At 43.9% G+C, this 25,260-nt stretch overlaps 1 protein-coding gene across 6 annotated transcripts in view; it reads left to right on the top strand.

The window, feature by feature from the left end:
- The window catches only part of RELCH (RAB11 binding and LisH domain, coiled-coil and HEAT repeat containing), a 1,006,576-nt gene that overhangs the window by 99,034 nt on the left and 882,282 nt on the right, over positions 1–25,260 (top strand). For all 6 annotated transcript variants that reach the window (XM_069219494.1, XM_069219496.1, XM_069219495.1 and 3 more), the window contains exon 2: positions 12,028–12,117. In XM_069219494.1, coding sequence (XP_069075595.1) covers positions 12,028–12,117 — 90 coding nt within the window. The remainder of the gene's footprint in view (positions 1–12,027; positions 12,118–25,260) is intronic.

Raw genomic sequence — 25,260 nt, 5'->3', positions numbered from 1 at the left:
CTAAGTACCTTGTGCTGCAGGCGTTCAGCGCGGGGAATAAAAGAGGTGCGAGCATGGAAGTGAGAACAGAGAGCCTGAAGAAGGTGGGGCAGAGGCAGGGCGCGGGGAAGTAAAGAAGACGGAGCGGGGCGAGCTGACTTCCTGGTTATCCGAGTTGTAATACTCTTCTGAAATTATGTTTGTGTTTATAACCGGAGGTTCGGGGAAAGCAGTTTGTGTTAGACTTCTGAGAAAAATTCACACACCCTTGTAAATATCAGTCGTTTCAAATGGGGTTTTCCCCTTACAGCCTGAGAATCGTAGCCGGCTAGTGAAAGCGTCTATGTAACATCAATGACCCTGGCATGTGGAAGGTTTGCGTATCTCAGACTTCTCGAACTGTGTAATTGGATTATCATTAAAAAAAAGTGCACGCCTTTGATTTGTAGCCTGTACTTGCTCTTACCTCGGTTTCCTTTTATGAAATTAGCACCACGAATGACCCTTCACCATACAAACGCGTACATGCATAGGCCGCCCCCGCAGGGGGCATCGAGGGCCGGCGCCTTAACGGTCGCCTTGGCACGGAAGAGACCGGTTAAACCGGTTTTGGGGGGGCGCGCACCCCCCTCCCCCCCCCATCTTCCTCCCAGGAAGGTCTCAGGGGGGTTTGGCCATCCTGCGGCCACCAATTGGGGGGGTTTGCTATTTACAAACCCCCCAATAGAATCAAAGTAGAGGGGGGGGGGACAGGGGACAGGTAAAGGGATTTAAACAGCGCTGCTGGCACGAAGGTCTAATCAAGACCAGGACAACGCACCCCGGCAGCGTCTGCAGAAGAGAAACACCACCCTCCCACCCCAACGAAGAAGGCATTCAGTCGCGATGCCAAAGGAACAAAAGGGCATGGAAGGTAACAAGGTTTTACCAAAAAGCGATTGGAAGACACACCCAGTAAGGGGGTGTGCGAGCAAAACCACGCACCTGTAGATGCCTTAACGGCAGGGTGTAAAATGGCCAAGCAAGGGGAGTAAGCAGAACACGGCACTCGCAGCCCAGACCCGCCACATCGGATGGCAGGGCATAAGATACGCCAGGTAGCGATTTGGGCCTAATACAAAGAACTGGAAGCTACCCCCTGAAACAACGCAAGCATGGTAAAACAAACTATAATGGAGTGAGCCCCTCCAAAATCAAAGGTGGGACTGCCAATATGCGAAGGCCAAAAGGAGGCAAGAAAAATGGAGGCCAGGACTTGAAGGCCCTCCATTTAATCACGGTAATATTTGGAAAAGATAATGTGATGTATCAAATGATTAATATGAATACATTGGCCTCAGGCCCGTATATCCCACAGAGCGGGGCGTTCACGATTGTCCACAATAATAAAGCGGCCAGTTATTATCCACTCTAGAAAATGTGTATACGTCTATTTCATGCATGAGGTTGGCTATAATGTAAATGCTTATTGTGAGTGGTAAATTGTCAATCAGGACCGGCTCTGCAGTGTGGCAAGTGCGGGAGTTATTGTAGAATGTTGGTGATTCAGAGTCCCTGCCATTGAACTGTAATGCAGAGGGAGGTGGAGTCGTTCTCATGTTCTGCTACCAAAAACCTGACTGTGCTTATGAACTGAAAGAAAACGAGCCTGCAGTTTGCTCAGTGGGGCACACCATCCTGTCGCATTGTGTGACTAGGCGCCGGTCCTGGTGTAGAGGGCAAATGTTTTATACTGGACCTGAATAGATAAGACTTTACATTTGCCTCTGCTGATTGGTGTGACAGGCAATCCATGTCTTTGGGATCGGGGTGGGATGTGAATGCATAGAACAGCATGGGACAAAATTAGAGGTTGTGGCACCCAGGGGCGTAGGAGACAATTAATTTCTGGGGGGGGGGGGGCAGGGACAACCTTGGAGACTTTCAATCAACCCTATACAAATCGCTCGTTGTTTACGAACTGCAGGCTCCGATAAATATACACAATCATATATATTGGAAGTGAAATAGGGAGAAAGCAAGGCATGTTTTCACAGTCTGAAAGTATCTTTTATTGTTATTTACGTTCACAAAGTAATTAGCTCAAATGTGAAAATAACGTGTTGATTAACCTTGCATCTTCATGCACCAAGCAAAGAAAGGTAGGAGGGTAAAAAAGAAGAACATACCCTTTGCGCCCCATACCCATCATGCCCTTCGCCTCATGCCAATTGGAACCGCACTGGAGATATCAAAAGCGATTAGGTACAGCAGTTGTAAACTGTGCTCGGAAACCATAGTTCTAATAACACTTCTACTCCTGTGTGTGATCTCTGGAAGCTCAGCTCCACATCAGTCATAACTAGGAGCATTTCAATTGAAGAAGCTCTTGGAGTTACAGGCTATATAAACATGGATTCTCTAATCTCTGTATAAACTGCAGTCACTAATTTCTTTAGAAATGGCTGTTTGTGATGCACCAAGTCACTGCGTATAAAGAAAAGACATTCACTGATTATAAAGAAAGGACATCAGAAAATGACTATGATAGGGTTAATACAGTCGAGTTCTGACGTTACAATGCCTTCTGCCAGAGCTAGAAGCCAAGGTAAAAGGCAGATCAGGTCACAGAGCATAATTAATGCAGCTCTTTAAAGCAAAACATGGAATGTTGCTTTTCATTCTTCTGCTCTACTTTAATAGCTTGGAATGACAGAAGGTATGCACTAAGGTTTTTAGTGGTTTGTGGGAAAGTTGGTGGTGTGATCATATATTATATGGGGTAAAATACCCCCTGCATACATAAGGATATTGCAAGTCAACTTGAAGTTCATACCTTATAAACAAGCATTGGCAAAGCCAATAGGTCTTGCCTATGCAAGTTCTATTGCCTTTGCCAATGTGTTTTAGCCATGCTGTACACTAATGAGACTACTATTCAGCATGGCTCAAAGTTAATGTCATAAAGCAGAATGATGCGTCATCGACTGGTGTGGCGTAGTGTCATGGAGTAAGTAGAGTGTCCTAGAATGGAGCAGTAAACTAACTTTAAAGAAACAAGGGTCCCTTGAATAAAATGCAACACCACCCCCATAAACAATGATATTAAAGTAGTAAGCAAATGGAATTTTTCATGCATTTATTCAATCAAAATATAAAAGATCAAATGTAGTGGGAAAACATCAACAGGGGAAATCGAGAAAGACTGGTATTTGGGCATTACACAAGTTATCTGGATGACCCAATGTCACCAATTAAAAGAAAAATGTAAAAAGGAACCTATATGGTACAGTGGTTTGAAGGAGGCTGGCCTGGTTTGTACTGGGTACCTATGGTACTTACACCTTATACCAGGTCCAGTTACCCCTTATTTGTGAAATGTAGGCAGTGTCTAGAAGCCAGGCTCTCTAGGGGTAGCTGTAGCCAAGGCTTATCTAGGAGGCATGCAAAGCTCATGCAATACCACTGTAGTCATACAGTACTCACACACATGAAAGAAAATACTCAGTGTTACAAAAATAAAGGTACTTTATTTTAGTGACACAAATGCCAAAAATACCATAGAGACTATACTCCCTCAGGAGGTAAGAAATACACCAAATATATACACTAGTATGCAGCAATAGCAATAAAAACAGTTAGAAAACAGTGCAATTAGTGAAAATCACAATGGTTAGAAATGGACCTAGGGGAAAAACAAACCATATACTAAGAAAGTGGAATGCGAATGTCAGTTTCCCACCTAGGCAAGTGTGGTGTGTTGAGGGGTGCTAGGAGTATTAGAAAACACCAAAGGTAAGTAATAGAACCCACCTCAGAGCCCAGGAAAGAAGGAGTAAATCACAGTAACTTTCCTAGAACACACAAGAACACGAGAAAGAAGATAAGGCAAGAACCAGAAGATACTTCAAGACACAAAGGGTGGATTCCTGGACCTAAAGACCTGTGGAAGAATGGTACTAAGTCCAGGAAGCACAGAAGAGTCCAGGGAGGACAGGAGCCCCTGCTAACCTGAATCAAAGTGCAAAAGAAGAACCACTGGTGAAGAACAACAGTCAGTACTGCACCCAAGAAGATGGATGCGGGTTCCTGGTTGGTGCAGATGATATCCCACACCGGATGGATGATTGCAGTCTGGTTTGCGTCGCTGGATTCCGCCAACAAGCCTTGGCACACGCAAAGCTCACGGTTAGCGGAAAATGGCACTGCCTGGGACCAGGAGGGACCTGGTGGACTCTGCCCAGGAGGAGGAGTCAGAGGGGGCTCTCAGCAACTCAGAAAGCCCACAGAAGACCAGACAGTGCACACAGGAGTCCCCCAGCACGGGGACAAAGGAGTTGCAAAAGGAGGCCCACTCAGCACAAAAACAAAGGATCCCACGCTACCAGAGAACCACTCAGGAAGCTGTGCATCACAGGAAGGAGTGCTGGGGGCCGGAGCTACATTGTGCACAAAGAATTTCATAGAAGGATGCCAACAAGCCTTGGCAACTGAAAAACACATGGTGCACAGGGGTACTGTCTTGCTTGAGAAGGCAAGCTCTTACCTCCACCAAAGTTGGACAGTAGGACATCAGGTCCATCAGGACCACTTCAGTCCACCACCCGTGATGCAGGATCCATGCAACTCGTCAGGAGAGGGGACCCACGCAGATGGTCATCGTTGCAGAGAGGTGCCTGCTGAAGCAGGGGAGTGACTCCTTCACTCCAAGGGAAATTCGTTCATTCTTCTGGTGCAGGTTGAAGACAGGCTGTCCTCTGAGGATGCAGGCCGTGAAACAGTTGCATTTGCTGGCAAGAGCTGAAGATACAATGTTGCAGAAGTCATCTTTGCTTCGTTGTTGCAGTTTGTGGAGTTCCTGGAGGGTCCAGATGCAGTTTCTTCGGTGAGAAGGTGAAGTAAAGGATACAGAGGATTCCTGCTGGAGTCTCGCAATCTGAATCTGAAGAACCTCCTAAAGGAGAGACCCTAAATAGCCCTGAAAGGGGGATTGGTCAGCTAAACAGGTAAGCGCTTATCAGGGGACGGCTCTGACACCACCTGCTGGCACTGGCCACTCAGATGCTCCTAGAGTTCGCTGCCAACTTGGAATCCAAGATGGCAAAACCCAGGGACCCTCTGTAGGAGTTCTGAGCACCACACGTTGGGTGGTGATGGACAAGGGAGTGGTCACTCCTCTTTCCTTTGTCCAGTTTCGTGCCAGAGCAGGGACTGGGGTAGCTGATCCGGTGTAGACTGGATTATGCAAAGAGGGCACCAAATGTGCCCTTCAAAGCATTTCCAGTGGCCTGGGGAAGGAAGCTACCCCTCCCAAGCCTGTAGCACCTATTTCCAAAGGCAGAGGGTGTAACACCCCTCTCCCAAAGGAAATCCTTTGTTCTGCCTTCCTGGGGCTGAGCTTTTCAAGCAACAGGAGGGCAGAAACCTGTCTGAGAGGTGGCAGCAGCTGGGGCTGCCTGGAAAACCTTGGAAGGCTGGAATGGCAATACTGGGGGTCCTCTAAGGAGCCCCCATAGTGCATGAAATCATACATCCAATGCTTGCAAAAGCCTTGGGGTATGATTCCAACATGTTTGATACCAAACATACCTGTGTTCAGAGTTACCATTATGTAGCTGGGAATAGGTAGTGACCTATTTCCAGTACACGTGTAAAATGGCATCCCTGCACTCATGAAGTCTGGGAAAATGGTCCTGGAGGTCGTGGGGGCACCTCTGCTAGTGCAGGGGTGCCCTCACACACAGGTACTTTGCACCCTACCCTCAGGGCTGGAGGGCCTGCTATAGGGGTGACTTATAAGTGACCTAGTGCAGTGCAACTGGCAGTGAAAGGGTGCATGCACCTTTTCACGCAGGCTGCAATGGCAGTCCTGCAGAAGCCTTTGCATGGGCTCCCTATGGGTGGCAAAAGAAATGCTGCAGCCCATAGGGATCTCCTGGAACCCCAATGCCCCAGGTACCTAAGTACCATATACCAGGGACTTATAAGGGGGCACCAATATGCCAATTTTGGGTGAAATACTGGGTTACCAGTATGCAACAACCATAATTTAAGGGAGAGAGCATAACTACTGGGGTCCTGATTAGCAGGATCCCAGTAGACAGACTCAAACACACATTGCAAACAGGCTAAATGTGAGGGTAACCAAGATAGAAAGAGGCTACTTTCCTACAAGGTTAGCATCCACAATAATGACTTACAAGATTTTATACACCGACTATTACATGAATGACTCAAATAGTGAATCACTAAGTCATTAGCTCATAGTACCTATGCTTATGCCAACATATGTACAATATCACAAATTCAAGTCATGGTACTTTGGCCGACGATATTTCGATCCCCTAGACCAGTATCAGGATCATCCTAAGCCTTTATTAAGCTTGAGTTAAAAGGGTTACAGAGTGCTTGTAACCAAAATGGTGAAGATAAATCTGACTCACATCTCATATGAGTGAGAAGGCAATCAATGGAGTTCTGAATCTCTAATCAAGCGCCAATGCCATAAAGTAGTAGTAGAGTGGAGTAGTGTCACAGTGTAATAGAGTGGAGTGGCAAAGTGTCGTAGAGTGGAAAGGCATAAAAAAGAGTGAACTGGAGTAGAGTGAAGTAAAGTAACGTGAACTGGCATAGAGAAAGTTGGGTAGAGTGTTGTTGAGCATAGTATATTCTTGTATAGTGGAGTGGCCTAGAGGGTTGTGCAGTGGCGTTGAGTAGAGTATTGTAGATTGAAGTGGCATAGAGTGGTGTGGAGTGGCATAGAGTGGAGTAAAGTGGAATGGAGTGGCGTATAGGGAGTTGTATATGGAGTTACAGAGTGGAGAAAGTGTTAGAGTTTTTAATGGAATAGAGTGTCAGTCTAGTATCATGGAGTGTAATGTCAGAGTGAAGTGTTATAGAGTGGAGTTGGGTGGTCGAGAGTGAAGTGGCATAGAGTACAGTGGTGCAAAGTAGATTGGTGTAGAGTGTAGTGGTATAGAGTGCATTGGTTTTGAGTAAAGAGGCATTGAGTGCATTGGCGAAGACTGCACTGGTTTAGCGTACAGTGCAGTAGCATAGAGTGGTGAAGAGTCGAGGGGCGCAGAGTGGAGTGGCAAAGCATAGATTGCAGTGGTTCAGAGTGCTGTGTCATAGAGTGATGTGGTGCATGGTAGAGTAGAGTGGTGCAAGGTAGAGTAGACTGGTGTAGAGTGCAGTGGTGAAGTGCAGTGATGCAGAGTAGAGTGGCACAGAGTGTAGTGGCATATGGTACATTGGTGTAGAGTGGCATATAGTTGAGCGGTGCAGAGTAGAGAGGAGTATAGTTCAGTGTCAAAGTGCAGTGTTGCAGAGTAGAATGTCATAAAGGGCAGTGGTGTAGAGTAGGGTGGCATAGAATACACTGGTGTAGAGTGCAGTGATGTAGAGTGATGCAGAGTAGAGAAGAGTGGCTTAGACTACAGTGGTGCAGAGTAGATTAGAGTGCTGGGGCATAGAGTAGATTGCTGCAGAGTACAGTATAGTGGTGAAGAGTAGATTGTTGCAGAGTCGAGCATAGTGGTGTAGAGTGCAATAGCATAGAGCGGTGCAGAGCAGATTGGAGTGGCGCAGGGTACATTGGAGTGGTGCAGGGTAGATTAGACTGGCATAGCATAGAGTGGAGTTGTGTAGATTGCAGTGACATAGAGGAGATGATTTCAAAGTAGAGTGAAGTGCCCTACAGTGGAGTGGTGTAGAGTAGATTACAGTGCAGTGGTGCAGAAAGAGTGCAATGGGACAGAGTACAGTAGCATTGAGTGCAGTGGTGCAGAATAGAGGGGGGTGGAGTTCAGTGGCAGAGAGTGCAATGTTGCAGATTAGAGGGTTGCAGAGTACAGTGGTGTATTGTAGAGTGGCATAGAGTGTAGTGGCATAGAGTGCTGTGGAGCAGAGTACAGTGGCATTGAAAGCAGTGGAATAGAGTGCTGTGGTGCAGAGTAGATTGGCATAGAGTGCATTGGCATAGGGTGCATTGGTTTTTAGTAAAGTGGTGAAGAGTGCTCTGGCAGATTGCAGGGGTGTTGTGTACAATGGTTAGAGTAGAATAGCATAGATTGCAGTGACGTAGTGTAGAGTGCTGCAGAGTAGAGTGGAGTGGTACAGCATAGATTGCTGTGGCGTAGAGTAGCACTGAGTGGAGAAAAGTGGTGTAGGGTGCAGTGACATAGGGTAGATTGTTTCAGAGTAGAGTGAAGAAAAGATAGAGAAAAGATAATATACTTCAATATGCTGAAGTATGTAACGATAACAACAACATAAATAATAACGCTAGGCATAAGGGCCCAAAATGAAATATGGCTTCTCCCTGTTAGCCACGCTGTAATCAAGCCCTTTATTACCCAGATAACAAAACATTAAACATAAATGTTAGAAAAATATACCCTTCTAATAGCTAAATTGTTGTCTGAAAAGGTCAAATCTGGGCTCAATCTCGACTTCACTGTTTCACCAACTGGTGTGATCTTAGGCAAATACAAATATTGTGTTTCACAGAGTCTCCTTTCTAGCCTGCAGGCATCCGGGTGAGTGGGACTCTGTTTCCTCTTTCGATCTTCCTCATTGTCTTGCAGTTTCTCTTGAAGGCATCCTGCAGTGCTCCTCTTCAAGGCAGCAGGTGATGCCCACAGTAATCATCAAAAACTCTTTTCTCCTCCTCGTGCCCTTTGTTCTTATGAGCACCCTTAATGCCCACAGCTGTGAACAGGACAAACAAAAGGGAAGAGGGTGCAGGGGGCCTCCTGACTCACCTTCATTCTGTTCCCATCAGATTGGAGGATGGTCGGTACAGGGCTATTCTAAGTAGCGTTTTTGTGTGCTAATGGCCCTCTGAATAATAGATATGAGAAGGGAAATTATTTTGTCCCCTTGTCCCCCCCACCTTCGTCCCCCGTGTCCCCCCACCCTCCAAAATCTGGGGGGGATACATCCCCCACGTCCCCCACACTTCCTACGACCATGGTGGCACCGCATTCTGGAAGTTGGGGCTCGTGGTTATGCACATTGTCCCAGTGATGGGCCCAGAACTGAAAATAGCATGAAACGGTGCTCCAAAACAGGAAAAGGAAGTGAGAGGACCAAAGTAACCATGGGAAATAATCACAGTCTTAGAGTAGCCACAGATGCCATTTTCATTATTTTATCTTTAGGATGAAATTCACTAAGTAATTTTTACTAACCAGACATACCCCAGTTTCAGTTCTAGAAGTGGACAAGATCAGGTGCACTTTGGGTGGTATGGATCTAGGGGGCAATTTACTAGCAGGTTATGGTTGTTAGAGGAAGAGGTGGTGGCAAATTTTGTAGTATTTTGAATTGAATAGGAGAGTTTTTTTTATACCCCGTTTGATGTGTGTTTATTATAATTTGAGAGACATACTTAGCTTAGAGTTGAATGTATGGTCATTGGCCGTAATTGAATTGTTTTACAGGGTTAATATTTATTATGTTCGAGTAAGGAGCATCATTTGAATTGATAGTTGTACAGTGTGCAGGTTCTGAAGAGGGGAGTTCAGTCATAGGTGAAGAGTTTTCATGTTTGTGATTGAAATAATATATCAACATGCTGGCTCAGACCTGCTGCTTTAATTATCTTTTTTAAAACAATGGTTTGTGAAACTTTTTCATTTTATTTTTATTTTTTAAACTTATAAATGATATATTTTCTGTGCATTCTTGGCATGCACACATCCTTCGTGCAAGGAGTAGACATGCAATGGTCTTGAAGAAATTAATACTGGGGAGAGAAGTTTGTGAGGCTCCAAGATAGTAGTGGTATTTTTAGTTTGGCGAGTCTCCATTCCCGGGCCACATTTGTTTATGGGGCCATTCTGATTGCTGGTGCCTGTATATGCCAGGAAACAGGGGACAACTGGAGAGGCCACAGGCCGTGTGAGGCTCCCCTTGGGGGAAACTGGGTCCTGGGGAATTCTCCTGTGGACTTGGTAGCAAAAAGTGGGAGACACCTAGCTTAAGAGGTTGGAGTTGGTCTTCATTGTTCTGAGTGAGACCGCTTTATGCCTCCACAGTGTGACAATAGACCTGTCAAATCAAAGTAAACGGAAGCAAACAGTCTTCCTTAGTAAATATTGTACCTATGGAAAATAAAGAGTGGGTCGGTGGGAAACAGTAATTTATTTTTCTCCCTGAGGTCTCTGTACCCTATTGACCTCTGGGAGGACATGGGACTAGCAGGGCAGGAGGTAAATCCAAACGACTTTATTTTCCCAAGTCCACTGTTTTGGAAGGGGAGACCTCATTATGGCTACGCTTAAGGAGCTGCAAATCGATTTGAGAGCAAAATGTCTGCTTGAGTGGGGTCGGTCAAAGGTCAAAGGTCCGAGAATATCACGTTAGGAACCTAGACCACACAGTTTTACCTTCTAAAAAAGTGCTGCAAGACCATGAAGAGATTGCCAAGCGAAAGTACATGTTCAAGGGGTGCGCTTATTTCTCAACTACTACGTTTCAACATAACATTTTTAGAAAATGAAGGGGAAGGTATAAAAAGGTGTGAATTCTGAGGTACTCCACTCAAATCTGACCATTTGACAGCTGAAGTACAGTCAACAGAATAGCACACTGACCATACTAAAAGCAACATGCATTCCTGCCAAGCGTCCCAGAGACAAAAGGACCAGTGACGGCACAATGCCAGCAGCTCAAACAAAGAGAACAAGAGACGCAATTTAAGAAGAGTAATAATGAGTCGTTCAAGACATATTTTCCATGACTTGAATCATGTGATCTTATTACATAGAATCTTCATCTCTTCAAGAAAAAGATGATCACCTAGAGAAAGACAGAATTGTGTGTGAGAAGGAGGAATTCTATTCATGTTTTCTAAAACTGCTGGAAAGGTGATCGTTATATGATAAGATTTGTGTTTCTGCGCGTATCAAAGAGTAACAGTTAAGCTGAATGGAAACAACATCACAGTTAATGGCGTGAGACCGCTGTGACTGCAGATCCTTGGTAGTTCTGGGAATAGAGTTTTGGTTGTTCAGAGTTGCATTGCATTAGTCGTTACTATAAGTGTATGTCTCTGCTCACTTCCCCACATCCCTTGCCTGTGGATTCTGAGGACTGTGGTGGTAAGTGATATTCCCAAAGATTAAAAAAAAAAAAAAAAAAATGACTACTGAACAGTATTGGCAGTAAGATGAATTGAGTCTGGCAGCCCCTTTTCCTTGAGCAGGGTTTAAGGTGAAACATGTCTTTGCATATTTATGTAAAGCACAGAAATCATGGTCTTACCTACAACAAGACTTCTGTTTGTACTAGTACAATAATAGTATGAAAAGCATAGCAAAGCTTTGTAGGTACATTGCATGTCGGAATTTTATGGAACAGAGAGCTGCTTTCCATAAAACTGCGAAGGGGCAGTAGTACTTGAAATCGGTCAAAGGATCATTAACTAAATCTCTCAAAAGATCGCTTTGCTTTACAGTATTTATATTGTAAACTGTCATTAGAGAAACCGTCCACTGTTCAGAAATACAGCATAACTGTATGTTATGTGCTAAATAAAATGGAGCACTTAGACACATATACAGTTTAGAGTAATACATGCAGTGTTTTGGGACCCTTAAAATAGAAGAATAGAATTAACCAGGAACGGCACTCTACTCTAGTGTGCCTCCCTTAAGTAAGAAATTAGAATTTCGATGTTGCTAGTATGTGCCTTTCTAGTGAAGAGGGACAAGGTAGTTCAAGTTTTAAAGTGCTGGTCTAGAGAATACATCCTTCTGGATCCTGTAATTGTTAAACCTTGGAAAAAAACACATCCAAACGCCAAAAGGGATATTAGAGCAAGTGTGTTAAAGCGTACTCTGGATCTAATTTTCGTTGTTTGGTGTCTTTCCATGTGTTGACATTACTTTCAGATGATGGTGCATGGAGGTGAGATGTTTGAAATGACTGATGCTTCATCCAGAGCTGTGTGTTGGATACAGACAAATTACATCAACTTTATATGTACTGTTCATTATGGAAGTAATAAAGAGCGAGATTAAATGACTGTAAAACACTGTTCTCTTTCTGATTTTATCGTAGACCGAGCTGGAAGCATCAGTACTTTAGATTCCTTGGACTTTGCACGGTACTCAGATGATGGAAACCGAGAAACAGACGAACGGGTTGCAGGTGAGTTGGCCCCGGGCTGCGTTATTTTGTAAGGGCCTTTGGTTCAGGGTAACTTAAGAACGTTTTACTCAGCTAAAAATCTGGCTGGCTCCGCCGTTTAACATTGTTTACACTCGTGACTTGCTGCCTCCTCTCTTTTCCATTTGCTTGCTTTTTATATCCTAGATTAACTGTGTGAAAGTTGCCGTGGAACCTTTTTAGCGTTTCTTTAAAGTTATCCTGCAGCTGTACCTTTCTGACCTTTTTCCTGTTTTTTTTTGTGTGACTCAGGCTCGATAATTCTTTATTTCGGTTTACTGTTTCCAAGTACTGTTGACTTGTGTACTTCAATTATTCCTCCCATTTCCTAGCCTTGGATTGTTTTAAAACCACGCAATTTTTCATTCACATTGACACGGAGTACAATCAGAAGTCAAGGGCTGAGTGTTTAAAATCAAGATCCAACTTTATTTGTGCAGAATGCTCAGTGCAAACAGTTCATCTTAAAACGTGAGACGGTGCGATGGATTTGGTCTTCCATATAGCTTATTGGTCTCCTTTGGTGGTAAGCAATGTATGTTAACATGAAATCTAAACTATTACCAGAACAACGTTTTAGTGTTCTTAAATCGCAAAAAGTGTAGGTTTGCTTTTAAAGACTTTCTAAATCAGCAGTTTTGCTGTTTATTAAAATAGGTAATACCTTTTGCATCTTGTAAATGTTAGTAGTAGTTAATGAAAAAAAAACAATTTGCTTGATGTTTTACATACATTTTAATCGAGTTTATTGTTCGGATACGTGTTTGAGTCGTTTTGTTAGTTTCGAAGAAAAGTAGAGGTCCAGTATCATACTATAGAGTTTTATGATGGCTTTTCACACTTTCCACGCACGTCTTAAGTTTTTAATTAAGAAGCTGCACAAAAATGTGTTAAGGGCAACACTGGTTATTCACCAAAGTATGTGATTCATTCTTAATTCTCTGGGATCTAATGGTGCAAAGTGACTACACTTATTGGATTTAATAGGGTCTTTGTTATTACCAGTTTCCAATCCACTGCAAACTGCCTTCAATTACTTTTTGTTGAAAAGTATGTTTTATTAATATTCTCTTATGACCATTACTGACTGGGTGACTGTTGGAAATGGGGTCTCTAGTTGGCAGTCGGTTTGCACCCTGTCCAAGTAGGGGCCCTCACTCTAGTCCAGATAAGGGAGATACCCGCTGAGACAACCCCTGCTTCACCCCCTTGGTAGCTTGGCACGAGAAGTCAGGCTTATCTCAGAAGCAGTGTGTAAAGCATTTGCACATAACACACATAACACACAGTAACACAGTAACACAGTGAAAACACTACAAAAGGACACCACACCAGTTCTAGAAAAAAAAACAATATTTATCTATTTAAAGCAAGACCAAATACAATAAAAATCCAACATACATTAATAAAAATATGAATTCTGCAAGATTTACTCCAAAATCCAGTTCCTTGATGTCAATAGCTCCACCAGGGGCTATCACGGCATCGTGATCAACAAAACCAATAGTTCAGGCCGGCTGTGGCGTAGCAGGCCAGCTACGGTGTCTGGAAGACCCGCAAACTGTACCTTCGATTTGTAGGGCGTTGTGATCCTCGCGGTGAGCTCCATAGAGCGCCGTCGCAGTGTCGGTTCCGGAGTCTGCGCAGTAGTCGTCTGGCCCTTGAAGTCTCACGTGTTGCAGATCGATCTCCAGGCTGGTGAAGTCATGAGTGCTGGCGTGGATGGCGTCTGGGCTGCAGTGCGAAGTGGGACGATGCAACGTGCGGTGCCCACAGGTCACGGTGTAGGCAGTGGCTTGGTGACAGCGGTGTAGTTGAGACCAGGGCTGCGGTGTGAAGCGGGGCGGTGAAGCATGCGGTGTCCACAGGTCACAGTGCAGGCAGCGGCATCGTTGTTGCAGAAGCGCTGTCGTCTGTAGGCCCAAGCCAGTGGTGCTGGACGGGTCGGTGCGCTGTGACCCCACGAGCGGTGCCCACAGGCTATGTTGCAGGCATGGATGCCTGGTGATGACACTGGAGTCAATGGTGCTGGCGCTGGTGGGCCGGGGCTGTGGTGCGGGACGGGACAGTGCTTTGTGCTCCTCACAAGCAGTGGCCACAGTGCAGGAAGCAGCGCCGGTGTCAGCAGGAGCATCGCCATCAGGGAGGCCCAGGCTGCGGTGTGAGCAGGCGATGCTGGAGCCCACAGGTCACGGTGGGAGCAGCGGCTCAGTGAAGTAGTCTGATGATGGCGTCAGTGAGACCAGGGTTGCGGTGCAAAGCGGGGCAGTGCGTCTCCATGCGGCATCGGCAGGTCACGTGCAGGCGAGCGGCGTTGTTGGTGGCAGCGCAGTGGTTTCTTCTCTTGAACAGCACAAAACACACAGTTCCCAGTGCTGCAGGCCGAGGAAACTGAAGTCTTTGGTGTCCCTGAGACATCCAGCAGGAGGCAAGCTCTACTCCAAGCCCTTGGAGAACTTTCTCAAGCAGGCCCTCAGCAAAGTTCACCCTTTGCACTCTTTTCAGGCAGAAGCAGCAACTGCAGGCCAGTCCAGCAAAACAGCACAGCAGAGGGACAGTACGTCTCCTTCAGCTCTTCTCCTTGGCAGAGGTCCCTCTTGATTCCACAAAGATTGTAAAAGTCTGGGGTTTTGGGTCTTCTTCTTATACCCCTTTCTGCCTTTGAAGATGGCAAACTTCAAACCAAAGTCTCAAGTGTTTGCCAGACCCTTCTTGTCCAGGCCAGACCCCAGGCACACACCAGGGGGTCAGAGACTGCATTGTGTGAGGGCAGGCACAGTCCTTTCAGGTGAGAACGACCACTCCTCCCTCCCCTCTAGCTCAGATGGCTCATCAGGATATGCAGGCTACATCCCGGCCCCCTTTTGTGTCGCTCTCTAGAGAGGTGCAAAACAGCCCAACTGTCAAACTGACCCAGACAGACAATCCACAAACGGGCAGAGTCACAGAATGGTTTAGGCAAGAAAATGCCTACTTTCTAAAAGTGACATTTTCAAACAGACAATTTAAAAACCATCTTCACTAAAAAATGTCTTTTTAAATTGTGAGTTTAGAGACCTTAAACTCCACATTTGTATCTGCTCTCAAAGGGAACCTGCGCTTTAAGGATATTTAAAGGCAGGCCTCAAGTTAACTTATGAGAGAGATAGGCTTTGCACAGTGAAAACCGAATTTAGCAGTATTTCACTGTTAGGACATTTAAACACACTAGTATATGTCCTACCTTAAACATACACTGCACCCTGCCCCTGGGGCTACCTAGGGCCTACCATAGGGTTGCCTGACATGTAGTAAAAGGGAAGATTTAGGCCTGGCAAATTGGTACACTTGCCAAGTGGAATTGGCAGTTTAAAACTGCACACACAGACACAGCAGTGGCAGGTCTGAGCCATGGTTACAGGGCTACTAATGTGGGTGGCACAACCAGTGCTGCAGGCCCACTGCTAGCATTTGACAGGCCCTGGGCACCGCTAGTGCACTTTACTAGGGACTTACCAGTAAATCAGATATGCCAATCACGGATAAACCTATCAATAGTACAGTTTCAATAGGGAGCACTTGCACTTTAGCACTGATTAGCAGTGGTAAAGTGTGCAGAGACAATAAACCAGAAGGTCAGAAGGCAAAAAAACAGAGGAGACACGCCAAAAAGCTGCCAGGCCTAACAGTGACCAACATCTTTCTGTGGAATGCATTTCTGTCTTTAAATAACCCAGTGTTTTACCTAATCCCCATTCTGTCACCATTTTTTTTTTTTTTTTGTATACCTTGGCGTCAACATAAATACAATGCCGGAACCTTGTTGCTTTAAAAAATCTTTTTAAAAGGAGGTTTGTCAATGAAGTATTGCATTTGCCGGAGTCAAGGCCTTTTGCAAACCTGCAGCATGACCTTTTCTAGCTCTCAGTTTTATTGCAGAGTGAAAGTAATGTGTTGCTTCATGCACGAAGCATAACCACAAGATTCTGCTACTTTCCTGCATCCCATTTCCAGGTTTTTTTTTCACCCGGCTTGCAAATGAGCTCTTCCTGGATCTTTACTAAATCCACTTATCAGAAACCCTTTTAGAGGGCGATGGGGCACGCAGGGAGCTACTGGGCCCAACTGTGGTAGTTGATGCCTTTTACTCTAGATGTCTTGGGGCCGACCTACTATGGATCTTGAACAATTGGGTCAAATAGCCCTTCGGCACTTGACTCCCAGTGGTAGCTGTGGACAAGCAGATGAAGGCTCCCTCCTGGTGGTGGTGGGGAGACTCCATGTAATGAACCATTGCAGGCACACTCTATTCAGCACTGTAACCTTCATGCCCTCACACACGTCCGGGACATCTTGTTTGGGGTCAAGGGCAACAAGTTTATATGTTTACTTTGTCCTTGGGACAAGTAGGCCCAACCCCCTGCAGCACAAACCCTTTGGCTGCCTGTTTACAGAGAGTTGAACTCTCTGCAGTTGAGGTAATGTGTTTCCAAAAGATAACGCTGTTCGAACTTGTATTTATGGTTCATTATTTGAAAGCCTTCATTATTAGGGTGCGTGCTGTAAAGAAATGTTTTAAGGTCACACTTCACTACTGACGTTGGTTCCAGTACAAAAAAAAAAAAAACGTGTACACACATGTTTGAAAAGTTTAGACTAAGAGGCTAAGTATAATGCTCCCAGAATGCTCTCTGATTATATGCAAATGAAGTGTCATTTAGTAAAATGTGTTGATGCATGCTAGTATTTCCCAAAAATATTTCTAATGGAAAATCAGTGTAACCATTTTCAACACGATTATGGGAAGCATGAAAATAAACAAACACTGACAAAGCCAACTGATCTGACATACTTTTATACGTCTTTTAGTTTCATCAATGCGTGTCTTGTTTTGACATGGCTTTTGTAACACTTTATTGTTGTGGGAGCTACCAGGCCCTCAACATTGTAACAAACATTGGCAAACCCCCCCCCAAAAGTTTTTGAACTCTTAAAGCACACGTTGCCACCAGCGGCATAACAAAGGCCCCGCAGCCGCCCTCCAGGGGGCCCCGTCAGCACAGCACCTGCCCTGAGTGAGTGTGGAGAGGGGGCTCCTCCATGTTCTTTGCAAAGGGGCACCCTCCAGTTTCGTTACGTCACTGATTGCCACTGTAGTTCCTGACACTGAACAAAACTACTTTGTGTGGCAATATGCTCCTTGTGGAAGAGCAGAATGCGATCACTCACAGTAAAGCCAGCCGAAAGAGAGAGAAATAGAAGTTTAATAAAAACAAAATGTCTTTGTTAACACCAGACCTAATTAGGGACCAAGACCCACATGTAGGTAGCTTTTTGCATGTCGCAAACAGCGACTTTCGCTGTTTGCGACGTGCAAAAAGCACACCGCGATGCACAAACCCAGTTTTGCGATTCAGTAACCTGGTTACCGAATCACAAAACGGGTTTGCGACTCGCAATTAGTAAGGGGTGTTCCCTTCCTAATTGCAACTCGCAGTGCAATGTAGGATTGTTTTGTGACCGCGAATGCGGGCGCAAACCAATCGCAGTTTGCACCCATTTCAAATGGGTGATAACACTTTCGCAAAAGGGAAGGGATCCCCATGGGACCCCTTCCCCATTGTGAATGTCACTGTAAACATTTTTTCAGAGCAGGCAGTGGTCCTGCGGACCGCTGCCTGCTCTGAAAAAATGAAACGAAAACGTTTCATTTTTCGTTTTTGTTATGCATCTCGTTTTCCTTTAAGGAAAACTGGCTGCATTACAAAAAAAAAAAAAAAAAAAAACTGCTTTATTGAAAAGCAGTCACAGACATGGTGGTCTGCTGTCTCCAGCAGGCCACCATTCGTGAGGGGGTCGCAAATTGCGACCCACCTCATGATTATTCATGATGTGGGCATTTGCGAAGCCCTTGCGAATCACAGATGGTGTCAAGGACACCATCCTACATTCGGATTTGCGACTTGCAATTTGCAGGTCACAAATCTGAACGTACCTACTTGTGGCCCCAAATTCTTAAAGAAAGTCACAAAAGTGCACCCATGGTATATGTCGTACCCCTATAAAATATTTGTGAACTGTATTTTAGCGTGGGTAAATACGATGTGTAGATTTGCTCATGTGAAAATCTGTTGAGCATTTGCAAGTTCATTTTCCCTCCAGCCACTTTCTTCCCAACCCTGGAAGAAGTTCTAATTCTGCCATTGTCAGGAGTAAATGTCCAACCTTTCTTATTATGGGAAAATATTAGAGAGAAGCTGGCAAAAATCTTTAAAACATGCAGGTTAGTAGGTTTGCAGACTCAAAGGCATTCCAGCCCTGGAACTATTGCTTACTGCTTCCTCCAGCCCCAGTATGCAGATCTGCAGAAAGGTGGCAAAATAAGGAAATTGCTACAGTAGGGATTGAAACTCTAAGTATTCAAGCCCTACTATGGTAGTAGCCCTGGCATAATCAGAGAGGCTATTAATTGCTGCCATAATTTGTCGCCACACTACATGGCACCAAAGGGACAAGTAGATCTTTTTACAGGACAAGTAGATTTGAGAAGCAACCTGTCCCCTGGACAAGTAGATATTTTAATAAATTCCACACCCCTGTATATATATATCTCTCTCTCTCTCTTCCCCTCCCTCCTCTCTCTCCCCCTCCCTTCCTCCCACCCCACCCACGCATACATTCATCATGCAGGCACTGCATAATACTTAACCTGTCATGTATTGTACTTTTCGTAAACACACATACACCCAGCACATACTTCCACTGCACAGCACTACGTCTCTCATGTAACGTATTTCTTACAGGTATCCATACTCAGTAGGTGCACTCACCATGCATGTAATGCACAGCACAGCTTAATCCCTGTACTGTACCCCTCCTGACTAACGTACAACCAGTGTAGAGTCACTGCTCTTGTGCTGCGTGACACTTTACATCTATCTGATGTAAGTCAAGGGTGAGTTAAGCCCACAATAGCTGAACATTTTAAAATGGTGCATGAGCCTGTAGGCCTTACTCCAGTGACGCAGGGTAAAAAGGACCTGTTCATTCCTACTGGCCACTACATGGTATGCTGCCACCAGTACGCTCATGCTGCTTATGTGGTGGTGAAGGCAGTAGACTTCCACCACTATAGGGGTAGTGCTTTGAGTGCCACTCCCGGTCCAACTAGACTGCAATCCTTGAGACAGGCCTGTGTCATGGCACACACACATGATCCGTGTTTGCCTATGACAACAAAATTCAGCATTAGAGATCCAGACACCAGTACAGTTGGGCACTCAGAGCAGGGGTACACGTCCTAAACCAGGCAGTGGACTTTTCTGTCCCAAGGGGTATTCAGTTCCTACTCTTGGTGGCACAATGCAGAAGAAAAAACATAAAGACGAAAAACAGTGTAAGTTTGGTTTGTGAGTACCCGCTACTGAACTTAAATTTGTTTGCTCCTGCTTTGTATATGTACCTATAATTGCACTTTGTTCTTCGTGCAGTAGAATAGTTAGCTCCTCACCTTCTCTTCAGTACCATAAGCTTTTGGTTTTGTTTCCTTGGAGATCTTAGTTTAAAAGCACAGACTACATCAAGGATGAAGACCTGTATAAAGCGTAATCCAGAGTAAGATTGATCTAGGCAGTGATTTGATAGCAAGAGATAAAAGGGACACCTTCAAACACGTTCCTTTTTGTCCCTAGTTTCGCAAACCTCATACTGTGTTTTTGACCCCCCGTGGTATTTCGTTCACTTTACCGTTCCTAGTAAAACATGAGTGAGTCTAAGCTCCCCTTCTTTCCTTATGTTTACCCATTATCCTTTTTTAATTTTAAGGTTCTTTATGCAGTCAAATATGGTAGCTTCCTAATTAGGGAGTCCATCTTCAACTCCACCTAGTTGGGATGATCCGGTTATCAGTGTCATCATACGCCATCTTGTGAATGGAGTAGGTGCATGTTCGCATAGCATCCGTGTGCTGCTCCCCATCCCATCTGTGCTCATCATCACTTATGATGGCTAACTCTACTTCTACGTCTCTATATTAGAATTCTCTTTTCAAACATATAGTTAAATATGCCTGGGAGTACCCACCTGGAGCACATTAAAAATCAAGGCAGCTTTTGATTTTCATATTCTTAAGTCCTAGGGCTTTCCCATTTCAGCCACTTGGGAGGCCTTCTAACATTACCAAAACAGTCTCAAGGGCTAAGACAGTAATGAACAGGATTATTGGTTAATATATTCTCAGTGAAGTCTCACCTGAAATTCTGTGACTTAGTCTCTGGCTGTAACAAAGTATTACTTGCCAATAGAGAGACATGGCTCTTCTGAGCTAGACCTAGATGAAATCACCAACAGGCTTCTAGCTTCAGTATATTGACTGTCTGGACTGCAGCAGGGCTCGACAAAGATGTTATTTGTAACAAATATTGTCTCGCCTTGACCAATCTCCTGTGTGCAGCAAACTTTCATTATTGACTAGGAAGTGTGCACTGCCCACAAACCTTTTTAATTTTTGTGATAGTAGACCACCACTCACTCCCTCTCTTTCCTATTGTTTGCTGACCCATTTGCAGACTTGGTAGCTGATGTTCATCTCATGGCTAACCTTTGATATTAACACCTGGATTGCCTACACAGCCAGTGTCAGCCACTTGTTAGCAAGTATGTAGTTAGCTGTATTTTGCTGACTTGTGTTAGAAAGATCCAGGAACAATACAGGTGATTTCATGATCACCTTCTTGAGAGTATTTTCTCAGACCATTGGTTTTCCTCCTACACTTGATTTCTTGTGTGTCATATGGTGTGTACCATATATATTTCTAAATCTTTGGGTCATGTGTGCTAGCCTTTCCCGTAATGCCTTTATTTCTTTTGAAGTGTCCCATCAGTGGACAGAAGAAAGCTACTAATGGAATACTATCAGTTTGTGTTCTTTCCTCACCTCTTCATATTCAACCTAAGAGAGTAAATTTTGTCCAAAAATGTTGACAGGAACGTTGAAAGAACAGAAGACCAACAGTGTAGAGGGGTCTGGATCATGTGAAGGATAAGGAGAATCAAGAGATGTGGAGTATCACATAAAATTAATTTTCTTATGCACTGACCAACTGTCATTCTTTAAGGACTCCCCCAGATGGAGATCCAGGATTTGGAAAAACAAAAAATACACTATTTTTTGACACTCACAATATTCTGTGTCAATCTAAATTTTGTCAATATCAAACACCAAAACAGGACTTACATGTTTGATGTCAAGGGCAATATGGTGTATGTCACCACCTTAATGACTATATGGAGGCACCATTCGACTCTAGGGGTGCTATATGTGTCAAGGCACAGGTTGATGTTGGTTTGTTTGATCTGGGAGCTTTCAGAGATTTGCCATTCACCGTCTCACTATTTGATATCAAGCCATAGAACTTTGATTTCTATACCAAGAAATTCTGTCGGAGAATGATGTTTTCTTTATCTCAAACAGGGACTTCAAGGCACCCAAGTCAATCTGTGATTCTAATAAGTCCAGTTGTTCTTGCGCAGATATCATTGCAGCCTGTAACATGTCTGAAAAACGACTGTTGACATTGGAAGTTAGGGAAGATTTTGAGTTAGAAAGGAACATGGTAGTCTCAATAGTCTGTTAGAATAAAAATCCATGTATGGTTTAAGCAAAAAGGTCAAACTCAATGATTCTGCATGATGAGTTAATGCTAAGTAAAAACAAACTAAGCTGTTTTCTAAGATTGATACTGCATCAGATCCTTATGTATAGACTTTAATGAAAGGACTGTCCACCCACACAACATCTGATTCAGTTCTCACAGAGGAAATGTGTTTTGAACCAGTGGCAGAACGTTTTTTCCTTAAATAGTGTCCTATGACAGATTGTGCTAAAATACCTGTGAGCAGGACTCTTCCTCAAACCTATAATAGTTAGTGCGGTCTCTGTGATGGTAGCAGATTCTGAGAGATGCTAAAACACTTTTCAGAGCTGTACCATTTTTAATAAAAGACTGAATCTTAGCTGTTAACGGGAACCCATGATGACCATCCACATTATCCCAGTCCTGCAGGCCTCACATTGAATTCCATTTGATTAACTGATGTTATTCAAAACCCTCTGTAATTCTCACTGATGCTTGAATTCAAAGTGGCCCATCTTGGGCAAACTATATAGCTGCCTGTCAGTGAATAGGGTGGTAAAGAAGTTGCAAATAATTGTCCACTTCACAAAAAAGTGATTTTGAAGTCCTAGCTGTCTTGTTTACCCTTCGTCTTGCATGCTATAACTTAAGAACTAATTTACTTTTAGAAAAACTCAAAATATTAATTTTCTTCAGTAAACAGATATATTGTATTGTATTGTTTTGTATTGTATTGTAATCGTATTTATATAGCGCTTACTACCCCTGACGAGGCGTCGAAGCGCTTTTCGATGAGTAGCACGCTACTCCGGAACCCAACAAGAATTAGTGATGGATTAGTATCGTTAAATAATGAGTACAGTTTTAGTATTATTATGAGTTAATTTGAGCCGCGGATATGAGAGTTTGTTAGTTAGATTGACTGGAGTAATGGAGGGGTGGAGGAGGAAAGAAATCCAGAAGTGTTAATTGGGAGTATATCCTTCATTTACTCAACCCAAAGGCTTGGGATGAGTAAAGGGGGGCGGAGGGGGAACAGTATGTAGAAGGGTTAGGGAAGCAGGGTGAGATGAATGCAGGAGAATTTAGTAGGGTTGTGTGGGAGGTCACAGAGGTAGAGTGAGGTTTGGTGAGTTAGATGTGGAGGTGGAGGGAAGAGCTTAGGCAGAGATATTTAGGAGATAAAAGTGGTAGAAGGGATTTGGGATGAGTCAGAGTGAGAATGGAGGATAGTTTGATAGAGACATGACATAAGAGTGATGAGTAGATAAGTGTGATAAGATGAGAGCAGGAATTCATAGATATCTAGTAGAACAACCCAACCAGGAGCCATGCAATGATCCACGAACATGCAAAGCACAGACACAACATATACACACACATATATATATATATATATATATATATATATGTGTGTACACACACACACATGAATACACACACATATGCACATACAATACATAATTAGAATCATGGGTAAAAAATACTTAGTCAGACAGGTTTAAAGAGTGTGTGTATTTTATTGTTATGACATAGTAGCAATACATATTTTCCAAAGAAACTATAAATAAATAGAAATATACATATAATCTGAAAAAAATATATTTATCCACATAGGCATATGCAGTTCATAGTTGTTTGAAAAGGGTGGTTTTGAAGGAAAGAGCCAACTCTTGAGTAGTTTTCTGAAGACAAGAAAGTTATCTGTGGCTCTTATAGTTGGGGGTAATGAATTCCGTAGTTTGGCTGCTTGGACGGAGAAGGATGTACCACCTATAGTCTTTTTCTTGTATGGTGATGTTCTAAGGAGGGGTGCCAATCTTGAGCGGAGGGTTCTTTGTTGGATGTATTTGGTCATTTTCTTTCTGATAAAAAGCGGTCCTGTTCCATGTATAGCTTTGTGGGTGATACAAAGCAGCTTGAAAGTGCATCTTCTGGCAGCGGGTAACCAGTGTAGTGCTCTCAAGGCAGGGGAGATGTGGGCTTGCGGCTTTATATGTAGTAGTAGCCTGGCTGCGGAATTCTGGATACGTTGTAGTTTTTTCATAACAGATAGAGATGATCCCATGTAGAGGCTATTGGCATAATCCAGTTTGGATAGTACAAGCGAGATAGTAGCTTGCACCTTGTGTGGAAATCCGAGGTGGGGGAAGATGCGTCGTAAAGTCTTTAAGGTGATGAAGCTTGTGCGTGCTAATTTGTCTACTTGGGCATTCAAAGTTAACTTGGAATCCATGGTGATTCCTAGGTTTTTAACTTCCTTGGATAATTGAGGAGGTGGTCCGAGATCGTCAGGCCAGACGCACAGAGGGTCATAATTTTTCCAGTCACCACATATGAGTATTTCTGTTTTGGAGGTATTTAGTTTGAGATGGCTCCAGGTCATCCACTGATCAACGGCTCTGAGGCAACTGAAGATTTGTGAGTTTTCAATGTTTTTGGGGCCTTCTAATTTAAGTAGTATTTGTGTGTCATCTGCATAGTTGTAGCATGTGAGATGGAAATCATTGATCAGTTCTGGTAAAGATATCATGTAGATGTTGAAAAGCAAAGGTGAGATGATTGACCCTTGGGGGACCCCTGCTTTTGTGAGGTAGGATTCGGATGAGAAGGGGGGGCGAGTGGATGATATTTGCTCTTTTTTGAAGATAGGAAGTAATCCAGTCGAGAGCAATCCCTTGTATGCCGGCTTCGTGGAGTCTTTGAGTTAGGGTGTCATGGTCAACCGTATCAAAGGCAGCTGAGAGGTCCAAGAGAAGTAGTGCAGCAACTCCATTTCGGTCGACTGTGTTTTTAAGATCGTCCCAGATTGCCATGAGTGCTGATTCAGTGCTTCTTCCTGGGCGGAATCCAGTTTGGAAGTCTGAAAGTATAGAATTGTCTTCAATGAATTGTGACATCTGGGCGAATGCTGCTCTTACTATCAATTTGTCCAGGAAAGGTCCATTTGTGATTGGTCTGTAGTTGTTGGGGTCTTGCGGGTCTAGGTTTGTTTTCTTTAATAATGGTCGTATGTATGCCTTTTTCAGGTCTGCAGGAAAAGTTCCTGAAGTTAAAGAGTTGTTGATGATTCTTCTTACAGGTGTGGCAGCAGAGGTAGATAGCAGGATGTTCTTGAAGATTTGTGGTGGGCAAGGGTCAGAAGGGCAACCAGAAGGTCTGCTTTCTTTGACCAAATCCATAAATTCATCCTGGGATTTGGTGATTTACATGTGATTACTAAGTGCTCATAAGGTGGCATAACGTAATTGTGCTTTCACTGCATGTTTAATTTACAGCATGCCTAGTTTCTTTCAGTGAGTGTCTCCCTTTTTTAGATGTCTAATTCACCAGAATGTTTTGATGTTGCAATAAATCCTCCATTATGCTTACAGTGTAGGGTTTACTCCGTTTTAGTATCTCCTGCCTTTGATGTATTTTTCTAAAGTTGCATAAGTAGGTACGTTTTCATTTTCCAATCCTTTGTTATTATTTTGTCACTGTGCGTATTCAGTGCTGGCGCTGTAATAAA

The sequence above is a fragment of the Pleurodeles waltl genome, chromosome 2_2, assembly GCF_031143425.1.
Source record: "Pleurodeles waltl isolate 20211129_DDA chromosome 2_2, aPleWal1.hap1.20221129, whole genome shotgun sequence".
NCBI lineage: Eukaryota > Metazoa > Chordata > Amphibia > Caudata > Salamandridae > Pleurodeles > Pleurodeles waltl.
The sequence above is the reverse complement of the archived record's forward strand: the minus strand, read 5'-3'. Positions and strand labels throughout refer to the sequence as shown.